At 36.2% G+C, this 24,254-nt stretch overlaps 1 protein-coding gene and 2 pseudogenes across 3 annotated transcripts; 2 read left to right on the forward strand and 1 right to left on the reverse strand.

Annotated features, from left to right (window-relative positions):
• The first annotated feature begins 5,680 nt into the window (after positions 1–5,680).
• LOC121777988 (valine--tRNA ligase, chloroplastic/mitochondrial 2-like) lies at positions 5,681–17,046 on the forward strand. 3 transcript variants are annotated; one of them, XM_042175341.1, is made up of 27 exons: positions 5,681–5,869; positions 6,110–6,197; positions 6,671–6,797; positions 6,889–6,972; positions 7,426–7,520; positions 7,942–8,033; positions 8,263–8,316; positions 8,660–8,712; positions 8,788–8,855; positions 9,635–9,710; positions 10,645–10,728; positions 11,427–11,575; positions 11,660–11,777; positions 11,856–11,972; positions 12,244–12,464; positions 12,926–13,015; positions 13,432–13,543; positions 13,672–13,782; positions 13,892–14,029; positions 14,132–14,182; positions 14,262–14,374; positions 14,990–15,134; positions 15,451–15,555; positions 15,623–15,724; positions 15,855–15,927; positions 16,025–16,191; positions 16,581–17,046. In XM_042175341.1, the coding sequence occupies exons 1-27, from the start codon at positions 5,722–5,724 to the stop codon at positions 16,716–16,718; spliced, it is 2,919 nt and encodes a 972-aa protein (XP_042031275.1). In that variant the 5' UTR covers positions 5,681–5,721; the 3' UTR covers positions 16,719–17,046. The 3 variants fall into 3 exon arrangements, with proteins under 3 accessions (XP_042031275.1, XP_042031276.1, XP_042031277.1); XM_042175342.1 differs by lacking the exons at positions 5,681–5,869; positions 6,110–6,197; positions 7,426–7,520; XM_042175343.1 differs by lacking the exons at positions 5,681–5,869; positions 6,110–6,197; positions 6,671–6,797; ... (1 more) ...; positions 7,426–7,520; positions 7,942–8,033 and adding an exon at positions 8,092–8,177.
• Positions 17,047–17,202: 156 nt separating this feature from the next.
• LOC121776953 lies at positions 17,203–19,309 on the reverse strand (annotated as a pseudogene).
• A 1,105-nt stretch (positions 19,310–20,414) lies between these two features.
• On the forward strand, positions 20,415–24,246 carry LOC121776954 (annotated as a pseudogene).
• Positions 24,247–24,254: the final 8 nt, after the last annotated feature.

Genomic DNA, 24,254 nt, shown 5'->3' on the forward strand with positions numbered 1-24,254 from the left:
TATTGGTGAGTGTTATGAGTGGGAATAACGCTGAGGGAGAAGGGTAAAATTGGAAAAGCGTGTGGAGTTGATTGAGGTGCAGCTTGAATTCAACGCTTGGAATGAAACTGTTGACCTGACGGCGTTGAATGGGACGTTAGTAGGAATTAACTGCTTACCATTTAATTGAGTAAATTGCGGGTTAATCATATTTCGATTTGCAGCATTAAAAAATTAATTGAAAACTACAAATTTGGATTTATGTACGATTATCTAAGGTAAATGGTTTTAATACTCCCTCCGTACCGGTGATTTTAGGAGTTGTTAATTAATGTGTTTGAGAGAGAAAATACAAGTGTAAGTATTAAATGGAAAAAGAAATATAGTTGAATATAAATTGGCGATAGAAAAAATGATTGGACGCATTAATTGGAGAGATAGAATTTCTAAAATAAGAAATATATTATTTTATTTGGGACAAATTAAAAAATAAAAATGTGACAGTAGAAAGATATATGACAACTATCAAATTAAAGTTGAAGAGTTAATCATAGCAGTAGTATTGTATTCATAGAAATAGTAATACGACCTCAAAATAAAAAAGAAGTATTTTTGTGTTACTCGTATTTTTTGTTTTAAATTGTAAATTTTTGATTGATTTTGTAGGTAATTGAATTAGTATTTTAAATGTAATATGATATCACTAAAAAATTATAAAATTAATTTTAGTTTATTAATTATATATTATAATTCTTACTTAAAATATAAATAGTGTCAATAATATGCGACAGATTTTTTTTTGAAAACAGTATTTTAAAAATTGCGAGATAAAATAAAATCTGATTACATTTAACGGGCTTTTGATAATTTCATAATTTGTTCTTAAATTAGTACTTTTAATTTTCTTTTTTCATTTAAATTCAATTTAGCGACATTTATATACTGAAATTATATAATTCTATTTTTTGATGGTTCATACTTCATTGTCGGCACGGTTGCAATTAAATAAATTTAAGTGTATATCTAGTGTTATTTTTCTAGAAGTCAGAGTTGACATTAACGGAAAATAACATAACATAATTTTCTTTTTTCTGTATCATCCACTCATTCGTTTAATTAATGGATTAGGAAAATTTTCCAATTATATTTAAGTTCTTAAGCATTTTTATAATTTCTTATCATTTTTAAATTTTACAATTGTACGTCACACTTAGAGGTGTTAATTCAACCCAAATTTTATGGGCAGACCCAATTAACCAGCTAAAATTAGAGTATTAGGACTAAATAGCTACTAACTCAGTTAGAAATCTAGCTAGCCCGTTTTTGCTGCACAAAAATAATTTTTATTACTTATTTTTCATAAAAAATTTATGTGCCCCACTCTTTCATTCGAATCATTCTCCAATGTTTTTTCTTTTTTTTTGCTTTACATTATTCTCTTTTACCTTACTTTCTCTCGACTTTAACATATTATCATTTTTAAAAACAATTGTAAAAAAAATGACTCAATTATCTTTGGATGAAAGTAGTAGTATATGAAAAGCAATGGTGTGTTTTAGAATAAATCAAACTACTTAAACATAGTGTTTCATGTTTATATCTTTTTACATAAGATAAGATACTTAGTGGCTAAACTAATACTTCATCCGTCCCCTAAAAATAAAAACTATTTTTTTAATCCGTCCCCTAAAATAGAAACTTTCTTTTTAAAAAATTATATGACTCATTTTCCACTAATAAATACTTTTTTTAATCTCTCAATTACTTTATCAATTTTGTATTAAAACTCGTGCCATTTTAAAAGTTCGTATTTTTAGGAACGGAGGAAGTAGTAAAATTAAAAAGAAACAAATTAGCCAATTTAAGAAAAACAATAATTTGGTGTTTATTTATTTAAATAAAATTAACAAAATTACCCTTAGTATATTCTTCTTCCCATCAAATAGGCAATGTATTAAAAAAAATTTCATTTCATACGGATTTTTCTTTAAAATTATTATGTAATACTGTACGATTTTTTATTTCTTCATGAATCTATATCATATTTTCTATAACACACAGATTCTCTGTGCCTCAGAAAATACAGGTTAGGTTTTTTTTTCAGAAACTCAAACTTTTTTAATCATGAAAACTTGAAATTACTCCTTAGTTAGTAGCACTAGTATTAACACCCGTGCTATGCACGGGATGTACGATTTTCAAATAATGAAAATAAATTATAAGATAAGTAATCTAATAAACACTGAAAGAAGAAAGTAAATTTAAAAAGATAAATACTCCCCCCGTCTCGCAATAAGAGTCTTATTTAGTTATGACACGGATTTTAAGAAATGTACAGAAAAGTTGGTTGAAAATTTAGTGAAATATGAGTTCCATTATAAAAATTTATTAGTTTTATAACAAAATATGAGTGGATTTAGGGCTGGCAATTTTTGACACGACACGAACCGGCACGAAATTAATGGGTTTGAGTCAGAGCTTTTTGGGTTCGTGTCCTTATCGGGTCGACCCATTAAGGACACGAAAATTTCGTGTCGTGTTCGTGTTACCCGTTAACAATACGTGTCGTGTTCGTGTCGGGTTCGTGTTATCTGTTAACAAATAATATTTTAATATTATTAATTCTTATTATTTTCATTTTTCAATATTTATTAAATTGACTCTCATAGTATCATATGGTCATATCTCATTTAAATCATTTAAATATTTAATTACTTCCCAATACATGTTGTTATCGTGTCGTGTTGACCCGAAGTGGTTCGTGTCGTTAATGGGTTCGTGTCGTGTTCATGTCTGAGGGTAGCAGGTCGTGTGTCGTGTTCGTGTTTGGGGTTTTCTTAACAGGTCGTGTTCGTGTTTGTTGTTATCGTGTTCGTGTCGTTACTGTGTCGACACGATAACGACCCGACACGCACGATTTGCCACCCCTAAGTGGATTAAGTTGGTGAAATGTATGGCCTACATACTATTTATGATAAAAGTGAAATAAGACTCTTCTGATATGAATGATTAAAAATGACAAAATAAGACTCTTATCGTGGAACGGATGTAGTAAAATACAATGATGGAATAGAATATGATTGATACATTCATTCTATTCGTTTATTTAGTAGTATGATAAAATGAAGAAGGAAATAACTTACTCCCTCCGTCCGCCATCAGGAGTCCCATTTATAGGCGGCACTGGTTTTAAGAAATGTTAAGAAAATAAGTGTAAAAAAGTTAGTGGAATAGAGGTCCCACTTGTATATATCAGTTTTAAATGAAATATGAGTGGAATTGGTTAGCGGAAGGTGTGACCCTATTACCATTTATGGAAAAAGTGAACCGGGACTCCTATTCGCGGACGGACTAAAATGGAAAAACGGGACTCCCATTCGCGGACAGAGGGAGTATATAATATATAATAAGATAGTTCAAGGTATATAGTGAAATAATTAATGGATATAATCAAATGTATTTTCGAATTTATAACAATGCAAATGAATGAGAATGACCAAACTACTTTTAATTCTAGATGAATGAATGAAGAGGCTCAAAGATCAAAAGTTAAAGGATATTTTCTCGGTTAAAAATAAAAATTTATTGAAAAAAATAAAAATTTATTATACTCCCTCCGTCCCCTAATTACGTGTTTCACCTTGATCTAACACGGACTCTGAGAAATGTATATTTTTAATAAGGCCATACTCATTCTATACTAACAATACTTTAATTATTTTTTCTTTTTATCCATCTCTTACTTTACCAATTATGTACTATTAAACCTCAAATCGTTCAAAAAGCTTATATTTCTAAAAGATGGGGAATTTTTTTGTCTTTTTTACCTTACCTATTATGTATTAAAATCAACATCGTTTCAAAATCTTCTATTTTTAAAAGATAGAGGAAATATAATACTCTCCATGCCTCGTAAGACTATGGACTTTTAAATTTTGAAATTTCTTTTCTCTTTGATGAGCCGTGATCAACTCTTTACTAATAATATTTTAATTACTTTTCCTTTCTATCTTTCTTACTTTAATAATTGTGAATTAATATAAGTGACTAACTAAAAATTAAAAATGCATATTTATGAGATGAAAGGAGTATACCCAAAATTCAAATTAAAGTATTTATACTGTCAATCTCTCATCTCACGTCAATCTCAAAATTGTTAGATTGGTTTGATTAGAGTTGGTCAGCTCTGCATTGACCAATAAATAATGAATTCCTTTGTCAGTTTATAGAATACTTTCTATAACTTGAAACAAAATCAAATCCCTATTTTATATCATTCCTAAATTTTATTTATTGATTTATATAGATAATATTAATAAAAAGCCATTTAAATTAACATCCCATTAATAATAGTTGAACAGTAACATTAAACATGAAACAAATATTAGTAAATACAATAGTAATATCTTATTCATTTAAATAGTTTTGCTCGACGAACTTAACTAAATCACTTTACATAGTGAGTCAAATGATTAAAATCTAACCAAAAAAATTCTCTAACTAAATCATTTTACATAGTGAGTCAAATGATTAAAATCTAACTAAAGAAATTCTCTCTATATCATACTACCAAGTTACTAAGTTAGTCGACATATATGCAAATCATTTATATCAAAATTAAACAGAAAATTATTCCAAATGTTTAGAAACTAAATAGCATAGATTTATTAATAATAATATTGTACTATTTTCAATTTACTTTCGTAGGCCACTATGTATGAATCAAGTAGATATCTCAAAATTGTTTTTAAGGCGGATAGTGAGCAAATTAATGGGAGGATTATGTGGAATCTATATACCTATAACCTACCCCATCACCAAATATAAGAATATAGCAAATTAAATTATTCTTATACCATGTTTTGTAAATATATGACTGATACAATCACGACAGTTTCTGTTAACTGCAACCTATTCAATTTATTGATAGTTCACCTCTCTTGGAAGTTTTGCAAGTTGCAAGATAAACAAAAGTCATATGATTGGAGTAATATTGCATTCAACTAAATTAAAACACCACAAACAATAAAAGAAAATTAAAATACACTTTCTCATTATAGGGTCAGACATTTGTCATAAATTGCCATCTCTTTCTTAATCGTGAATTAATTAAGCACTTTTATTTTCTTAATTTTTTTTGGCGAATATAAACTTGATATTATACCAAATTTAGGTAAGTTGATCTTGGAAATGGAAACAAAAAATTGAAAATGAGCAAGCACACCCAAACCGACGTTAATTTTGTATTTCCATCGCATTGCATTGTTATTGTTAGTTTTCTTAAATTTTTAAGGATTTATATTATATATTTTAAAGTTATTTTAATTAAATAGTTTCAGACATAGTAAGTCTATCAAAAAAATTTTCATGGATTATATTACAATCATTATGAATATTCTTACCCAATCAAGTTTTGATAACTGATTTGATACTATTTTTCAGAGAAATATCGTGCATGGCTACTAGTAGCTGATATTATTTAAGTTTGTTAATAATGATAAATTTATCAATAAAGTCAATTTTGATTTACGTAAATATAATAAAAATAGAACTATTTTATTCCGCTTTATGTTGTTTAAAAGTTAAAAATTACTAAAACCAAACGAATTTTTATAATGCGAGGAAGCAATTTATCTCGGCAAATGAATTTAATCTAAAAATCTTAAATAAAGTATTAAAACAAAAAAGAAACAGCTTACAAAATCTGCAGGCTTTCATCTCAGAGTTGAGGGGAAGCTGAAAATGGCGGCCTCCAATTTTTCTCTCTTATCTTCTTCTTGCTCAATATGCAATAAACTCAATCCACTCCTCTTCTCCACGCAACCACGCCGCCGCATCTCTCTTTCTCGTTCCTACTATATTCGTTTCAGAAACACGCGCTTCACCACTGGTACTATGCATTTGGAAATTTGTCGCCTTGGTTATGAATTATTGGAATTTCGAAATGTAATTGTTTTTCTTTTCTATCAGAGATGAAACTAGTAGTGTTTAGTAATAAAAATCTTCTACTACAGATAGGATTCGGTGCTTGTTTGAAGCTGGATTTAATGTGTGGCACTATTCGTTTTGAATTGATTGTTAGGTTTAGTATAGTTTCATTCACTAATTTTTTAATTATGAATGTTTTCAGTTGCTGGAATAGCAGATAATGGTGTATTTACATCGCCGGAAGTGGCAAAAGCTTTTGATTTTACCGCGGAAGAGAGGATATATAAATGGTAATTCATGTGTTCGTTTATGCTTCTGGTAGTTTTGAGGTTAATTCCAAGTTATACTGCAGATGAAACGAAGATATAATAATTTGTTTTGCCATTCTGATGTTTAAGAACAAGAATGGAAAGAAGAGGAAGGTTTTCTTGTTATTAGATGCCGCAGAAAAAAAACATATAGTGTTTGAAGAACGAAATACCATGTGCTTGCTGCTTTGGTGTAGTAGTTGTGACATTGATTGATTTGAAATAAAAAAGGGATTGTGCAGGATAATGTTGATTGGTTGAAAATGGATCTCCACGTTTATTTAACCAGATCAGTTACAAGTTTAGTTGTCAAGGGCTTCTCAAGTTATTTTCTTATGAAATGATGAAGTTTCATCTCAGTTTGGCCTTAGTATAACACAAAGTGGCTGTCTTGTAAATTAACCACTTTTTTCGCGATGTTATGTTAAGCTTTGACATCCCCATTATGGATATAGGTGGGAGTCTCAAGGATATTTCAAGCCAAATCTTGAGAGGGGAGGTGATCCTTTTGTAGTATCAATGCCACCTCCTAATGTAACCGGCTCGTTGCACATGGGACATGCTATGTTTGTCACTCTTGAGGTTGAAAAATGGAGATGCTTTTGACATATGTGTGTTATCTCTGAAAAAGTGCACATCAACATTTTCCGGATTAACTCTGTTACAAATGTAGGATATAATGGTAAGATACAACAGAATGAAAGGGAGACCTACACTTTGGCTTCCTGGAACTGATCATGCCGGTATTGCAACCCAGGTTAATACTATATCTAACACTTCAGTTTTTATGCATACATCAGTCCACTGTCGTTAATAGAATTTCTTCATTAGCAAGTGGTATTCTTTTTTTCAAAAAAGAAACTCGATCCCAGCTTGCTATTTACATGATTTTGTTCAATGAATAATGAAATGATTTTTGCATTTCTAGTGTATAGCATTATAGGGTGCTTAAGATTACGCTGTTTAGTTATTTAAGGCAATAATGGGACAGGTGTCAGTCCCCAACATTGACATTAGGCTGCACCTGTGGCTATACTTTGTGCAATATTTCCAGTTTCATCTGATGTGAGAAAAGTTGCTCCTTTTTTCTCTTCTGTTAAACAATTCTTTGTGAGCTTTGAGTTTCTATTTCTTGTTGATCTGTATGTTTTGAAGAAAGTTTTTTTTTTTTGGTAAACTCTTCTATGGACCAACTTATCTTTACTTTCAGTTGGTTGTGGAAAGAATGCTGGCTGAGGAAGGAATTAAGAGAGCTGACATGGGTAGAGAAGAATTCACAAAAAGAGTTTGGACTTGGAAAGAAAAGTAATCTTTTTATCCTGCTTCCCGGAGTACTAGTTTTACCTTACTGCCTGTTGTGACCTTAATTTTGAATTCGTGGCAATTTTTCAAAACTGTTGAACATTTTTGAGTTAAATAATTATCCAAATGCTTTAGAATCTTAGATCTTATGAGAATCATATGGATGTGCTTTAGGTGAGTGAGTTGATTTCTTGGATCTTGTTGAGAGACTCTACTTAATATTCTTAATAGTGATGATAACTGAGTTATTTTTTAAGTTCACCCAGATCTATGTCTAGCTTAGTGAGATATAGCAGTAGTCTGTCACTTCATATTTTTCAGTAATGGATGACCATGCCCGTTTGTCAATAATGGCCGACCATCCGCACTGCAGTTTCTGATTTTATATTGCTAATTTTGAAAATTCACATTATCTTACTTATAGATATGGCGGTACAATAACAAATCAGATAAGGAGACTTGGCGCTTCTTGTGATTGGACCAGGGAACGCTTCACCCTTGATGCTCAGCTGAGTCGTAAGGCCGTTTTCATCCTGTAAATCCTCCATCAACCATGCATTATTGTTAGCAAATTTAGATTCAGACTCATACAACATAGTCAATGGTTTGAGGTCTTATTGGTTATCGATACTACACTTATCTCACTCTGCTTCTTGCAAAGTTCAGTACTGTCTCCTATCACCTGCATTTAATGTTTCTTGGAGATGCATTTTTGTACTGAATTTCACTCTTTCAACCGTTTCAGGAGCCGTTGTTGAGGCCTTTGTTAGGCTCCATGAGAAAGGTCTAATCTATCAAGGTAGGGACATATTTTGGACCCATGTCATAGGGTCTGAACTAAAGCTTGTTTCTTAAATGTCATTATAACTTTTTTCAGTATACATCAAACTTAAAGTAAAATATCATGGCTATTATTTTTCTTATGGAATCATTATACAAGGAGAATAAAAACTATTACAAAACTGTTTGAACTGCATAAAAGGAGACAATCACTCCTGAGAAAATTAGTGTAACTGCAAAGCCCAAATCTTGTTTTGTTTATACTCTAGCAAATATTGTACTCTAGCAAATAACTTTCTGGATTGATGTTTTGCCTTTTCACTTTTGTATTGTTTCATGCTAATTGCCCCCCTAAATTACAGGATCTTACATGGTCAACTGGTCCCCTAAATTACAGACTGCAGTTTCTGACTTGGTACGCAGATCATGACACTTTTCCAGTTTACCTCCTATTGGCATCTTATTTTGATGTGATGAATATTTCTCTTAGGAAGTAGAGTACTCAGAAGAACCAGGCGCTCTATACCACATTAAGTACCGTGTTGCGGGTGGTACAAGGTATCTTAACGATCATAAATTATTGCAGATCAGTGAAATTTACTCATGCTTGCAGCCTTAGAATTCATGAGGTTCCCCTGATAAATGCCCGTCTTGGACTTCATATTTAATATGTGTATTTGACTATATGCTTGTGCGTAGTTGCTTTGGCTGCTCAAACTTCTAGCATTATTTATAATGGTACTTTACCTGTTGTACTTTGTGGACTTGGATTGTGTTTTTGACTTTTGACCAACATCATTGATGATTGTATTCACAATATTGACCTTGTATTTGACTTGGCATGTAAAGCTATAACTTTGTGTTGAAGCTCAACTAATTAGGTTCTTTTGTTAATCTCAAGTGTCATTATTGAAAAACAAGGTAAAAAGTATCGCAAATGCTAGTGGATGACAACTAGAACAGTTTACTTATTGTTGCATGAATACATGCAGGCTGCATATTCAGGCTACATGCCACAAATAATGTACTAGTAACTTCTCTACTGACAATCTTTTACTTATGTCAAACCTGCATCAAATATGTGTCTAGTATGGTTTTAATAGTATTCTCAATGTTGGAATTAATTCATAAATGCTTTATGTTAAGGTGAGGGGTTTATAGAAAGAACTGAGCAAATGAAAATTCTCAGTAAGAAGCCTGAAAATAAATTTGGAAAAGTAGAATTCTGACATGAATCAAGTGTATATGAAGCTTACTATATTCCCAGGACACTAGCAGGAAGCAGCAACCTATATATTCGTACTCTTAACGCCATGATTTTTTTCATTACATCACAGGGATGACTTTCTGACAATCGCAACCACAAGACCAGAGACTTTATTTGGAGATACAGCAATAGCAGTGAATCCAGAGGTAACTTTTTATGTTTTGATGAGTCACATCAAAAACTTCCATGAGATTCGTTTTTTGGAGTACATTTATGGAGATCGATTTTCATTTATGGGATTCCCACATACATTTTTCATGTAATATCTCAAGACAAAAGGCTAGTGGTTGGTGAATCTCAGTAATGGATCCTATTGCTGTAAACAAGTCAATCTACTGATAATATTCAAGTTCCTTTTTTCCTTCCCGTGTGCTAGTTGGTACTTGGACAGAGCCTTCCTTCCTTCCATATTATTTATCCTGTAAAAAAATTCTATCCTTCATAACGATGCCTCTCCATAAATCAACTAATGTGTGAAAATCAAGAGTCAAGACAAGCCAGTGGTAGAATCGTGGGACTATTAATATTTGAGTGGCTTGTTGCTTAACAACTTACAACATTAATGCTGAGACTAAGACGGACTTTCCTCGTTGCTTCTAGCTGAACTCAAATGTTTTTCCTTATATTTAAAGTGGTGTAAAAGAGATACATAATTGTGACATTTGACGTGATCTGAGTGTCTAGTGAAATTAGACAAATTTAGTATGGAATTATATCAAATTTAGCGTTGCCCTTGGGGTCTGAATCCACAAATATTTTAAAATTGTCAACCTATCAGATTTAGCTGGACATTGGACTGTTAGATTGTAGATTTGTCTTTATAAATTTGTATGGGTCATCATTATCAAAATAAATTTCTGTTTCTTATCCCCAAAAAGAAAATTGGTATCTATATGAAGTCTAAAGGTGGTTGTTTAAAGCGTTTGGCCATTCCCTGTTGTTTACTCATGTTGGACTCGGATTTCTTTTTGTGCCCCCTCACCTGAAAAATAATGTGGTTGAAGCAGTTCTTTAATTTAAACAGAGTCTTTGTTTAGTTTATGGTCTCATCTCACAATGTTTTTTGTTTATGTTTCTCAGGATGAACGATATGCCAAGTACATAGGAAAGATGGCTATTGTGCCAATGACTTATGGTCGGCATGTCCCCATAATTTCTGATAAGGTAAAAAACCTTCTGTCATGCTTGCACAAGCTGGTGATATTATGAACCTTAAGCAACCTCCTTCTGAAGATTAGGGGGAAAAATGCTTAATGGTCAAGTTTCAGGATATGTGCAGATATATGCTATTGTATCATGAATACCCTAATTGACTGTATTAGAATAAGTTAGAAAACACATTACCCAAAAAATGAATTAAGTAAGAAAACCTGTACCCATGCCCAACTTATAGGCTGACATATAGTATCTGATGTTTTATAGTTGTCTTTCATCTATTGGATTCTTGTATATATACTTCATTCTTATGTAATTATAATATATGCTGAAGATTAATTGTAACAGTATCTTTCTGATTTTGAACTCCAAGCAAGTCAATCCCTGTGAAAATACATACATATTTCCTTTCCTTCCTCCTGTAACCATTTATGGCGAGGCTTACAATTTCTGTTATCATGTTGTGATTGACTATAACCAGAGATAAACACCAATTGCTTGATTGGTATTATCTTCATCTAAGTGCAAATTATATACTGCTAAGTTGATTTTTGTTCTCTTCACGATACAATAATATCTTGTTTCTCCTTTTTTGGCATGAAGCAAAGAGTAACAATAAAAGCAATGCTTTGTTTAATCTTGCTTGTTCTTTCGTTTATGAGTGGTGATGTCCCATTTCTGGATATAATTGTTTTTGGATGATGCAGTATGTTGATAAAGACTTTGGAACTGGTGTCTTGAAGATAAGCCCTGGACATGATCACAATGATTACCTACTTGCTCGGAAGCTTGGGCTTCCCATTCTTAATGTCATGAATAAAGATGGAACACTGAATGAAGTTGCTGGTTTATACTGGTAATTGTTGAAATTATAGTGTCAAACTGCTTGAAGTGGCTTATAAAGTCCTATTTCTCCTAGTTAATCTTACTGAAATGACAGTGGTCTTGATCGGTTTGAGGCACGGAAGAAACTCTGGTCAGAACTCGAGGAGACAGGTCTAGCAGTGAAAAAGGAGACCTATACTATGCGAGTTCCTAGATCACAACGTGGTGGAGAGGTGTGCAAAATATTAAATATGGGTTTGCATGAAGATGCACCTTTCTATCTCCTTCTAATGCAAAGTTGCTTTTATCAGATAATAGAGCCTCTAGTAAGCAAACAGTGGTTTGTGACAATGGATTCGTTGGCAGAAAAGGCTCTCCATGCAGTGGAAAAGGGAGAACTAACCATCCTGCCCGAAAGATTTGAGAAGGTATGTAACACCAGTTACATATTCCTGTGCTCATCATTTATTTATTTAGCCTTCACCATGTCTGCTGTTAGCTTTGAAGCCATTGATTTTATTGATGCCGCCTAGTCTTGAGCTTTTGCTTTTTAGATTTCTGAGCAGATCATAGAGGCAACATAAAGCATCAATTTCTGACTACATTGCTCTCTTTAATTTCATTTAGTTGTTTTTTTAAAAAATAGTTATTTGTTTGAAGCTGGAGTAATATTCTCACTTGTGTATGTTATGATTATAGATATATAATCACTGGCTGTCAAATATCAAGGACTGGTGTATAAGCAGGCAATTATGGTGGGGGCACCGCATTCCAGTTTGGTACATTGTTGGTAAAAAATGTGAAGACGAGTACATAGTTGCTAGGAATAGTGAAGAAGCTCTTGAAAAAGCACGTGAAAAATATGGAAAGAACGTTGAAATATATCAAGACCCAGATGTTCTTGACACCTGGTTTTCAAGGTCCGTTGTCAAGCAAATCAACTGAATGCAATTCTTCATTTATACCTTCCTTTCTCTGTGTAATGATGTTTCTTCTTCTCAAGTTAAAGACTGTTTTGAATAAATGAGCTTATAATCACTCATGATCTACCCTGCGTATGCTAACAAAGAATTATGTTAGAATGATACCTACCACAATTTGGCGCCACAACAGCTGGCTATTCTTATAAGCAACTGTATTCAAAGTTTTATCATACTATTCCAGAGATTTTGAAGAAGAAAGTGCATAAATCGATAGAACATTAATCGTCTCTTGACAATTTCTCTTTTATCATGTACTGCTGCACGTTTTCTGGTACAATGAATGTGTTGCTTGGGTGATGATATTTTCTTAAATGCTTTGCCAAATTATTTACATGTTCTGAAGTGTAATATGATAGCTTGCCAGATGAGTCTAACTAACCACATATGTTATTTCTTAGTGCACTGTGGCCTTTCAGCACTCTTGGTTGGCCAGATGTGTCAGCGGAGGATTTGAAGAACTTTTATCCTACATCAGTTCTTGAGACCGGGTACTTACACCTCTGCTTGTGCTTTACTTTTAATAGTGCAATATTTACAAGGACCGGGTACCTTTTTGCATACTCTTAATAGTGCAATATTTACAAGGAGAAGACCACTTTATGTACTTGAAACTATACTTTTGCATTTATATTAAATGGAACATCAGTTACAGTTACCTAAAGTTAGATAAAGCAGCAATGCCACTCTCATGAAGTAGAGTTTTTTTTTTTCTTTTATTAAGCTTCATAATTTTCTGACAGATTCATGCTCCTGCAGAGATAATGAGATATATGTTAACCCATAAACCCAATATACTGGTTTTACTCTGTCTTCAGAATCCATGTTATATCTACTCTGATTCCTTTCTCCCTCTAAAAGGGACTTCCCTTTTGAACATAAAGAAAAAGCTGCTTCATTTGAACAGGCATGACATATTGTTCTTTTGGGTGGCAAGAATGGTGATGATGGGGATTGAATTCACGGGCACAGTTCCATTTTCACATGTTTACCTTCACGGACTTATACGAGATTCTCAAGTAAGCAGCAGAGTGTGAGGCACAGGATAGTGCCTCATTCAAAAGTCATCTTCTGAACCATTTCTAGATCAAAGAATATAATTCACTTCTGATGGAATATCCTTACTGCTGGTATTCATATTTTGCAGGGTCGCAAAATGTCTAAATCGCTTGGAAATGTTATAGATCCGCTTGATACAATCAAAGATTATGGAACTGATGCTCTAAGGTTCACTCTCTCTCTAGGAACTGCTGGCCAGGTCGGTTTCCTCTAGAATACCTGCATGTTGCTCTGGAATATACTTGAAGTCCCAAAAACTGTCTAAATGGCATGTCCTCTTATTAATTCATATCCTTTTCATGTTATAGGATCTGAATTTATCAACTGAAAGGTTGACTTCTACTAAAGCTTTCACCAACAAATTGTGGAATGGTGGCAAGTTTGTGTTACAGAATTTGCCTCCTCAAAGCGATTTATCAGCTTGGACAGCTATTCAGGACTATAAGGTTCTTTGACACAACCGTTGCACATTGATCCTGGCACATACTTCTACTTTGTGCTATATATATATATGGACGGGTCTGAGAAATAAGGTTGTAATTTTGCAGTTTGATGAGGAAGAGTCACTGCTCAAGCTACCTCTACCAGAATGTTGGGTGGTGAGATACAATCATATGGTGGCATTATAATGATGTATGAGCATTCTTTCACTTTTCTAATGAAATGTGATTTATGCAGGTGACAAAACTTCATATGCTGATTGATGCTGTCACCATGAGTTATGACAAGTTCTTCTTTGGAGATGTTGCCCGGGAAATCTATGATTTTTTCTGGGCTGATTTTGCTGATTGGTATGTCAAATTGTGTTTGCTTGTCCTTGTTTTTTGTTTTAAATTCTCATTTCAAGCAAGTGGCACATCCACAAATCATTCGAATCGACAGCATGAATCCTCTTCAAACAGCACCTTATAAGGGGATTCGTTGAATGTTGAGTTAGATCCTTAACTTCATGTGGTTTCATTGTTGAGCTCCTATTGTTTTGAAGATCATAGATTAGATAAACAAAAGTGTGATTGTTAGCTTTATTTATATCTTGATGTGTTCCAAAATATGTAAATCGTTACATTGACAGAGTCTACTCTGTAAGTTGAAACTCAGAAATCTTGAGATGATATGTTCGTATCGCTAAATTGAGCTTGGCACTTGTTTAGCAAAACAGATTGAACATGCCTTTGTTCTACAGCAGTGCTGTTATTTTGCTTGTGTTACTGCTATTGCTTATGTTCTTATCTCATGCTTGTACATCTCCGTAATAATTGCTTTCTAGGCACTCAAAATTTGAATTACTTTTCCATTGTTACATTGCATGAGTAATGATTAGAATATTTTTCATCCTGCAAAATGTATTTTCCAGTATTTCTGGTTCTTCCTTTCACCTCACCGGTGCTTACCTTTTTTCTGGATAGGTATATTGAAGCAAGTAAAGCCCGGCTCTATCAAGGAGATGACACAGTTGCTGCTGTGGCACGAGCAGTTCTCTTGTATGTCTTTGGATCAATACTGAAATTACTTCACCCATTTATGCCATTTGTAACTGAAGAGCTTTGGCAGGTAAAGACGTCTCGGATTCTTACAGGCATGTCTTAATTTGCTTTTGGAATTAGCCTTGATATATATGGAGCTATTACACTAACAAAATGCACGACCTCACAATCACAATAACTTTTGTTCCTGGGCTAGCTCGTAATTGTTTTTGGTTGTCAGAATTTTATCCATGCATATGCTGTTCAGGCTGGACATCTAGATGTTAAAGCCTATCCATGTTGTTTCTCATGGAGTTCTGATTTTTTTTTGTTTTTCATCTATGGAATTGTAACTCTGCTGTTTGATATAATGGCCCCTCTTTACATTTGTATTTTCCATACAGTCATTACCCAACAGAAAAGAAGCTCTTATAGTATCAGCTTGGCCATCAACCTCTCTTCCAAGGCAAGCCGAATCTGTGAAGAAATTTGAGAATTTACAGGCTTTGGTAAGTTCTAAACCTATCATTATTTGCCTGGTCAGTTGGATGATTATTTGCATCTGCTGTATCTCAGACACGAGCAATTCGAAATGCACGGGCAGAGTACTCTGTTGAACCAGCAAAGCGTATATCCGCATCAATTGTTGCAAATGCAGAGGCTATCCAGTATATTTCTGTAAGTTGGCCAAATTCTTCAGTCTATATTATAGCTTTGGATTAGTCAACCGGATATTTTTCTTTTTTCTGAGCGATTTCATCTATATATTCTCACATTATATGATTTCGCGGTATGATTCATGATGCAGAAAGAAAAGGATGTTTTGGCTCTTCTCTCTAGACTGGATTTGGAGAATGTAAGCTTTACCCAATCTCCCCCAGGTAATGCTCTTGCCATCAATAGAGTAGCTAATGCATCTTTTCTAACCTCGCTTGTTTTTGTTTCAAGAAATTTCATTTATGTAAAAATGAATTTCAGGAGATGCTGGTCAATCAGTCCATCTTGTTGCCAGTGAAGGTTTAGAAGCATACCTTCCACTTGCTGACCTGGTAGATATCTCGGCTGAGATGCAGCGCCTTTCCAAGCGCCTAGCTAAAATGCAAACCGAATATGATGGACTTATGGCTCGCTTAAGCTCTCCAAGTGTAAGTAGTCGAAGATGATTATTTTGTGTTTTTCTTTCCTATTTTCTAGATTTACACATGATTGTACTCACGTCGACCATGCTTATGCGCTAAATTTGATCATAACAAGTGAAAAAGTGAAGTCTATTAATATACACACACTTGTAAAGTTAGTTTTCTTCAGCATTAGCAGAAAATATATTATCGTCTCGGTAAAAACCAACATAAATGTCATAAAAAGAATCAAATATCTTCCTTTCTTGTGAATTTATGTATATTTCAGGTAAATAACTTCCATTCTATCCTATGAATTGCTTTCATTTGGAAGGGGCAATATCTGCCTATTGAATACTGTGACATATTGCATTCAGTTACACTCCAGAAATCCAATCATTTCTGTTTATCCACAGTTTGTTGAGAAAGCCCCTGAGGATATTGTTCGTGGGGTTCGAGAAAAAGCAGCAGAAGCAGAAGAGAGAGTAACTTTAACAAGAAACCGGCTAGCTTTTCTCCAGTCCACAGCGCTCATGCCAAATCAAGCTCAATGAAGTCCGACCTGTACTCGACTTATTCTATCACACTTCTGGTAAAGATGACACATGGTGCATCACATGGAAGGTCTAATTTTCATGTACAAGATCAACCTTATCTTCGTCCTTGTGCAGCTTGCCCGGATCTCTCGAATACAGCTGAAGTTAGTGATCTTCTACTATGAAATATGAATTGATGTATAGCTATTTTGGTTCCATTTCTTTAGCATATTCTGTTCTATAATGTTTGATTCTTTCAAGAAGTAGAGAAGTTGGAGATGCATAGTACTAATTGTTACGGAACAATTGAATATGAATGGATTCAATTTTGTTTATTCACGTAAAACTTGAAATTATGAAGTTCCAATTTTTCTCAGTTGTCTCATTCATTTGCAAAACGACATCTTTTAGTAACACTCTCAAACGTTATTTCATTAAAATTAGTATGATTTTATTCTTTTACGTTTTTTCTTATTTCAATTAAATAATGACACTTTGAGCATTAACAATATGTATGCATTAAACAATTGAGAAAACTCCATTTACCCTCCATTTTCTTTGGAAGTGTATAACGAAGGTACTCAATATAATCAACACCATCTTTGAACACTCTTGGCTGAAGCTTCTCATCCACCATAGCTTCCGATGGATTCAACTTCACATCATTACCTGGAATCACAAATGCAGCAGCAGAAATTCTTGGTTTTTCCACATTTGTAACAGCCTTATGCTCAATGCTCTTGTATCTCCCGTTGCTCCATGCCTGCACGAGAACCAACAATGGCCAACGTCTTAAAAACCGAACCAACAATCGAATCCGGCAATGCCATTGTTTAATTCATGATTCAATCGGTCAAATCGGTTTTACCACTGATTGAACCGAAATACATACAGAACATAATTAAATATATACTCAATGCAAAAACATTAAAATTTAGTGAAAGGGAGTACTATATAATTAAATATAATAATATAAAAAACAGTAAATTAATTAAATAATAAAAACAATTAAATAAAACATTATAACTAATTAATTAATTACTTTATACATTATTCAAATACCTTCTAAATTTTTAATTTTACCAGTGCATTGTTTTATTAATATTGAGTGTGTTTTATTACATTTTGATATAATTATCCAAAATTAAAGGTCATTATAATTCATCGTGCCAATTCGCGTCAAACCGGTCGAACCGGCTGGTCCGATTCAACTTTAAAACACTGATTTGATCATGTACTTACCTCCATAGCATCACCAATGTTTATTACCAACGCATTCGGGAACGGCTCGACGACGCGCCCTCGTGCTTGATCTGGAGGGCGGTGATCGCCTCGTCTTGAACCAGCAGAGTGATGGAGCTGGAGTTGGAGTGCGGGCTGACCCCAAGGACTAGATCCGGCCTAGCACACTTGGGATAGTAATTCATTCTTATCCCTTGCTTCACATCTCCATGTAGCTCCTTCAAAAAATCTCTTTCAACTCCCATCAATAGTGACAAATTGCCAAATATCTCATCACTCACTCTCTCCAACACAATTGCATACTCTTCAACTGCCTCCCTGCAGTTCAATCAGAGAAATAAGCGATTCATATTTCTTATTGGGACGTCCAAAATTAAGTACTAATACATTTCCTTTTCTGGCCAAGAAAATACTCCCTATGTCCCATAAAAGTTGAGTCACTTTATTTTTTGCACTCGTTTTGAAAAAATCGTAATAAATAGTTAGAATGGATTAATAGTAAAATAAAATCGAGAATAATGCAGATAAGAGTCTTCTCTACATTATTTTCAAATTTACTTTATTATTTATCCACTTTAACTATTTATTACGACTTTTTTAAAACGAGTGCACATAATGAAGTGACTCAACTTTTATGGGACAGAGGGAGTAATATTTATTCTCTCTCATACTTTATTAACTAACTGAACACTTGTTTTTTAATTCTCAGCCAAAAATGAAATGCATCACTTAAGTCGGGACAAATGGAGTATAATTGATGATGTGACCACATACTTGAAGCCGGGGACCGTGAGAGGCCAATACTTGATGTTCCTCGCCTCAGCAGGCAACGTGATTAAGAAGAGAAGGTCGTTCCAGTCGAGCTTCTGATCCTCGGAGACTACATAGCCCTGTCCGTATCCCTCAACATCGTTCGCTGCCATAGCATATCTCTTCTTCTCAGACAATGGCAGATCGAAAAAGCCGGCCATTGCAGCCTTCATCTTGGCTAACACACTATCCGCACTGTGGTTAATTATCTGCATTAAGAATACGTCTTATGTTACAAACCGATATGAGACACCGGAGTCTGTAACAACAACAACAACAACAACGATGAAAAAAATGTACCTGGAAGAAGCCCCATTCCTGGCAAGCGACGTCTAGCTTGGTTCGTTCATCTTCGTTGCCAGCAGCAAGCAAAGAGAGATCGATGACAGGAATGTCATAAGAAACAGAGGCTAAGTCAGAGGCTTTAGGCCTGTCCTCGAGGTGCTTTATGTATCTTTCGGGTATGTTTGAGGGTCGTTTCGCTCTATCTCCTGCGCGCTCGGAACTGGCAAAGAACTTCCATAGCCTAATCCTTCACCCTCTTGCAATGCTCCCATTTTCACAAACTGCACTTCTACTTTACCAGATTGAGGTATTTGTACAATGCATTAAGAATCTTAGTACTAAGGAGATGCCCCTAGCTAGAGGTTAGTTTCATCTTCTTTCCTATGATTGGAATTTGTCATGATAGTAGATAGTTTTGATTGATAGAATGGGATAGATTCCAATTTAGATTCTTGCATTTGGCAATTTTGTAAATGGGAGATCACTGCCAGCACAAATATTTTAAGTTGGTTTTTCCAATCATCATTGTTCTAGGCTTCCCTTCATCGTATTAGTTGTCTCTAGTTCGGTAGTAATAACAGAGTAATGCAATATTATTTATTTTGGAATCACTATTACTTGTGGCTATTATAGTTGAAATGTTCTCTTGTCAATTATGTGCGAAAGCTCCAGTCATCACTATGAAACATAGAAAAGTTATTAGATCAAAATTCGTACTCAAAATTTAGAATATATAGCCTTTAATAAAACAAATCTATACTCCCTTCGGTCCTCATTATTGTCACATATTTCCTATTTAGATGGATCCCGATAAATTCATTTCACTTAGTAAGTGTACTCTAAATTCCACTAAAATTAGGGTACACACTCTAGCTACTGACTTTTTTCAATTATTTTCATTCACAACGTCAAACAATTTTTTATAATCCGCACAGTCAAATATGCAATATTTCGAAGCCCAAAAGATTTCTTCTTTACAATTTCTAGCAGTTTTGCCTCCAAGATTCTCCCAATTTCTTCATTTTTATGGCTTGAATTACTTGACAGTTCCTGCAAATTTCTCCCTCAATCAGATTCCATTTTATCAGAAACTATAGTTCTGCAAATCAATCCAAGTCTTGTGCAGAAAGTTTTGGAGAGACGAGCCATTCCAATTCCTTCCAAGTTTCAAGAGGTATAATCCCCATCCCAATCCCAAGTTCATTGCATCAATTCACAACCAGTTGCTGGTCGAATTAATTGAACAATTCGAAATTAAAGAGTTGAACTTCATTAAGAAAACGAAAAATCGAGGTGAAGGTGGTCGGAGAGATTTGAGGGAGGTTATGGAGACGTCACCCCCTTTTGATTCATCAATGTATCTGAATTTGAATATGAATTGGAAGCATAGCGTTTGAATCCGCTGCTTATTGTGCTTTAGAAATCCCTAATTCCAGAAGAAATGCTTCGAGTCCTAAGAAATTACAGCACAAATTCGCGCCGGGTCGTGGATCTAAAAGGAAACTCAGGCATATGATCCTGAAGCGAATCGAGCACCGCGCCCGCGACTATCCCGTCAAACCTATACTTCCGGCGGCGCGTGAAGTCCTCCGTGCCAGAACCGCCCTCTACAGTGGATTCTCAACACTCCTCTGCCACATACCGGTTTGGGCTTGCAAGTAATTTCACCAATCTCCCCCATTTTATTTATGTTTATTATTTCAATTTTAATTTCATAATCGAGATTGTCATTATATGTGAAATTGAATTGAATTGGTTGTTTAAGCTACAAATTATCATATGTGTCCATTTTTAAAAAAAATTCAGGATTTGTTCGTATTCAATACCTTTTTTTTTGTTCTATCTTGTGGTGATTTGGGATAAATGTGGTGTATATGTCTTCCTAATAGAATTGCCCCTCATTGTTGTCGATTCACTTTGGGTGATTAGCATGGATTTATAGAAATAACATCGGCTTATTCACGACATACTTAATTAATGGATCGAACAACTTTGGACTTATAAGAGCATCCATAATGGTTTTCGCCGAGCCATAGCCAAGCCACAAACTCCTCCTGCCACATCATCAGCACTAAAAATCCTTCTGCCACATCATCAGGACAAGCAAATAGCCCAGCAATAGCCTAGCCACATCACTCAAAATTATATAAAACAAATAATAATTGACAATCACACAAAATACGGAATTAAATTTACGACACAGATACGGGAAAATTCAATAATATTATTTAAATTAAAAAAAGTATATTAAAAAAATACATTAATTTAAAAAAAAGTACATTAAAAAAATACATTAATTTTAAAAAAATTACATTATTTAAAAAAAACCCGACCTCCGCCTCACTCCCCGTCTCCGTCGCCCCCCTCGTCGCCGCCTCCGTCGCCGCCGGTACCCCTGTGCCGCGGTGGCCTGCAAATCGTCACGCATGCTCACGAGCAATGTGTGAAGAAAACTCTTCTCCTCGGGGTCCTCTGCCGCATTCCAATCGGCTAAAGTCTTGACCATCTGAGCCCGCATTTGTTGACGCGCGAAGAATTTGAGATCCTCTGTCGACTGGCCAAGGGGGGATGCCGACTAGACCTCCTAGGACCCCCCGGCGCCCCCCTCACCTCCCGTTGTGCCCGCCTTTGACCAACCGGGCGAGTTCGGCGAGCGAACGATGGAGGGGACGGGAGTTCCTGAGCACCCTCGGGGAGGTCGTGGGAACCGCCGCAGCTGCCGCTGTAATCACCGGTATAGTTCAGTCGTTGCTTCTTCAGCCAGCCAGCGTCGACACCTGCCCATAACTTTTCGGAGTCGTTCAGCACCTCATAGCAGTTCCAGTAGGTGAACTCCTTATACAAACCGGGCTAGGGGAAGGCTTTCTCCGCTATCCTCCTGCAGTCATCCTCCGTTTGGCCACTGCTCTGCATGCGGAGGGCGTTGGCGTACAAGCCCGAAAATCAGGAGACCCCAGCCTTGATTCGGTCCCACCCCTTCCGGCACTCCTCCCTGTTGCGCGGCCTCCCCTATGGGCAAAATGCCTTGTAGGTTGCTGCTATTTTGGCCCACATGTTGACGATCCTCTGATTGTTCGAAGTGAGGGTATCATCGCAAACACCCACCCACGCCTTGGACAGCGCGACGTTCTCCGCATCCGTCCACTTCCTCCGTACCGAGCAGTCGTCCTCAACCGGTTGCGACGACTCGCCGACCCTCTTGCCCTTCCCCTTCCCCTTCTTCTTTGGGGGGCCCCGACCCCGCCCTACTCCCCCCGTTTGAACGGGAGTTTCCGGAACACCGAGAAGATCAAACCCCAACTCCTCTAAGGAGAAAGTCTCATATTGCATGAACTGCGCCTCCGCTGAGGTCGATGTGTGCGAAGAAGTAGTCGAAAAATCAAAACTTGGGCGATAGACGTTTTTCCCCCCGGCGTCCCCTGCATCGCCGGTACCCCCGGCGTCCCCTGCGTCGCCGGTACCCCTCCCGGCATCATCTGCATCCCGGGTCCCCACCCTGTCATCGCCGGTAACCCCCCGGCATACTCCCCCCCCGGCTGCCATCCCGGGCATCATCTGATGCCACGGGTACATGTTGTAGTACCCGGGCATCGGACCCCATCCACCTCCCACGGATACCAGGGGAGTTTGAGACCCGCTCGTCATTGGAGTACCTTCGTTGTTGTTCTCCATTTTACGTTGTTGATCTTGTACAGAAATTAAGATAGAGAGAGTACTCGTTAAAACAAGTGGTGCGAATGAAAATGACGTGCAAAGCGCGTATATAGTGTTTCGAAAATTAAAAAATAAAAAAATAAAAAAAAATCGTTGGCCGATCGCTCGCCGGTCCGGAGCCTGCAATGGCGGTGAGCGGATTGGCATGCGCTCGCCGATTTTTTCGCCGAAATGGTGCTGGCCGGTTACAATGGTTCGGCGAGCAAACCGGCGAGCGCCGGAGATCGGCTAGCCGGTCCGCTCGCCGCCATTGTGGATGCTCTTAGAGGGGAAAGATAGTTGTCATCAAGTTTCTTGAAACTTCACTTGCAGATGTAGTGATGCCTGGCTTTTAGAGGGGAAAGATAGTGTATGTTTTGTGTTATTTGCATGAATGTATGTCTAGTTTTGAATAGTTTTGAATAAACTTCATTTTTGTGTTATCTTTTTTCTTGTGACAGATACTGCCCAGAAGTTTATATAGGTGAAGGTGGTCATTTGATTCAAACTTGCCACGGCTACAGGCGCCATGGTAAGAAAAAGGTCCATGAATGGGTAAATGGGAGCGTAGATGACGTTATAGTCCCAGTGGAATGTTTTCACTTGCAGAAAATGTTTCAGAACATAATCAAACATCAAGAAAGATTTGATCATTAACGCGTTTCTGCAGTCGTGGAGCTCTGCCTGCAGGCAGGGGTCGATTCCAACGATCCAATCGTTTCCTCTAGTGTGATTACTCCATTCGACAATACAGATAACCATAGGTCGTTTTCGGAGGATGATTTGAGATTGATAGGTCGACAAACTCTGGACGCGTGGGAGAAGCTTCGATCTGGAGTTCACAAGTTATTGTTTGTCTACCCAGCAAGAGTCTGCAAACACTGTGGTGAAGTTCACGTAGGGCCATCGGGGCACAAGGCTCGGACATGTGGAGTGTTCAAGTTCGAGAGCTGGAGCGGGACTCAGTTCTGGAAGAAGGCGGGGGTGGACGACATGGTTCCTCTAAAAGAGTCTGGTACAGGCGCCGCCAGGCTCCACCTATACTCGTTGATAAAGGACGCAATTATTATGGCCACGCGCCTGCTGTTGTGGATCTGTGCAGTAAGGCCGGTGCACTGGTCCCGTCTACATACTTTACCATGATGAAAATAGATGGCTTGACTGCTCCTGTTTGAATCGAATCATCTTGGCTTGTGAAGATGCAAGCCAGAATGACTTCTTCTCGTCTCCCAGATAGTCCCCTTTTCTCGATCTCGTTGGACCTGTAATGTGCTGCCGGCTGTGCCACATCATTCCCTCAGCGTAGGGCGACGCATCGGAGCCGCCCTGAGAGAGGACGGTGTTGAGGAATTGTTGGGTGAATTGAGACATTTTGTTAGGGGTTGAGTTGCAGAGGAGGTCAGGAATTTGGAAGAGAAGTCTGCCGCTTTTCTATTTTTGAAAGAGTACTGATTTTGAAATCCAATTAATTAATTGATTTAAATTTTTAAATCGATAAACATAGGAGTAATAGTTAATGTCATG

This window comes from Salvia splendens, chromosome 18 (assembly GCF_004379255.2).
Source record: "Salvia splendens isolate huo1 chromosome 18, SspV2, whole genome shotgun sequence".
In the NCBI taxonomy this organism is placed as follows: Eukaryota; Viridiplantae; Streptophyta; class Magnoliopsida; order Lamiales; family Lamiaceae; genus Salvia; species Salvia splendens.

Coding starts and splice junctions, on each gene's coding strand:
- LOC121777988 (XM_042175341.1), top strand. CDS start 5,722: ATGGCGGCCTCCAATTTTTCTCTCTTATCTTCTTCTTGCTCAATATGC. Junction 6,973..7,425: donor ATGCCGGTATTGCAACCCAG/GTTAATACTATA, acceptor CTTTACTTTCAG/TTGGTTGTGGAAAGAATGCT. Junction 14,183..14,261: donor CTCTACCAGAATGTTGGGTG/GTGAGATACAAT, acceptor TGATTTATGCAG/GTGACAAAACTTCATATGCT.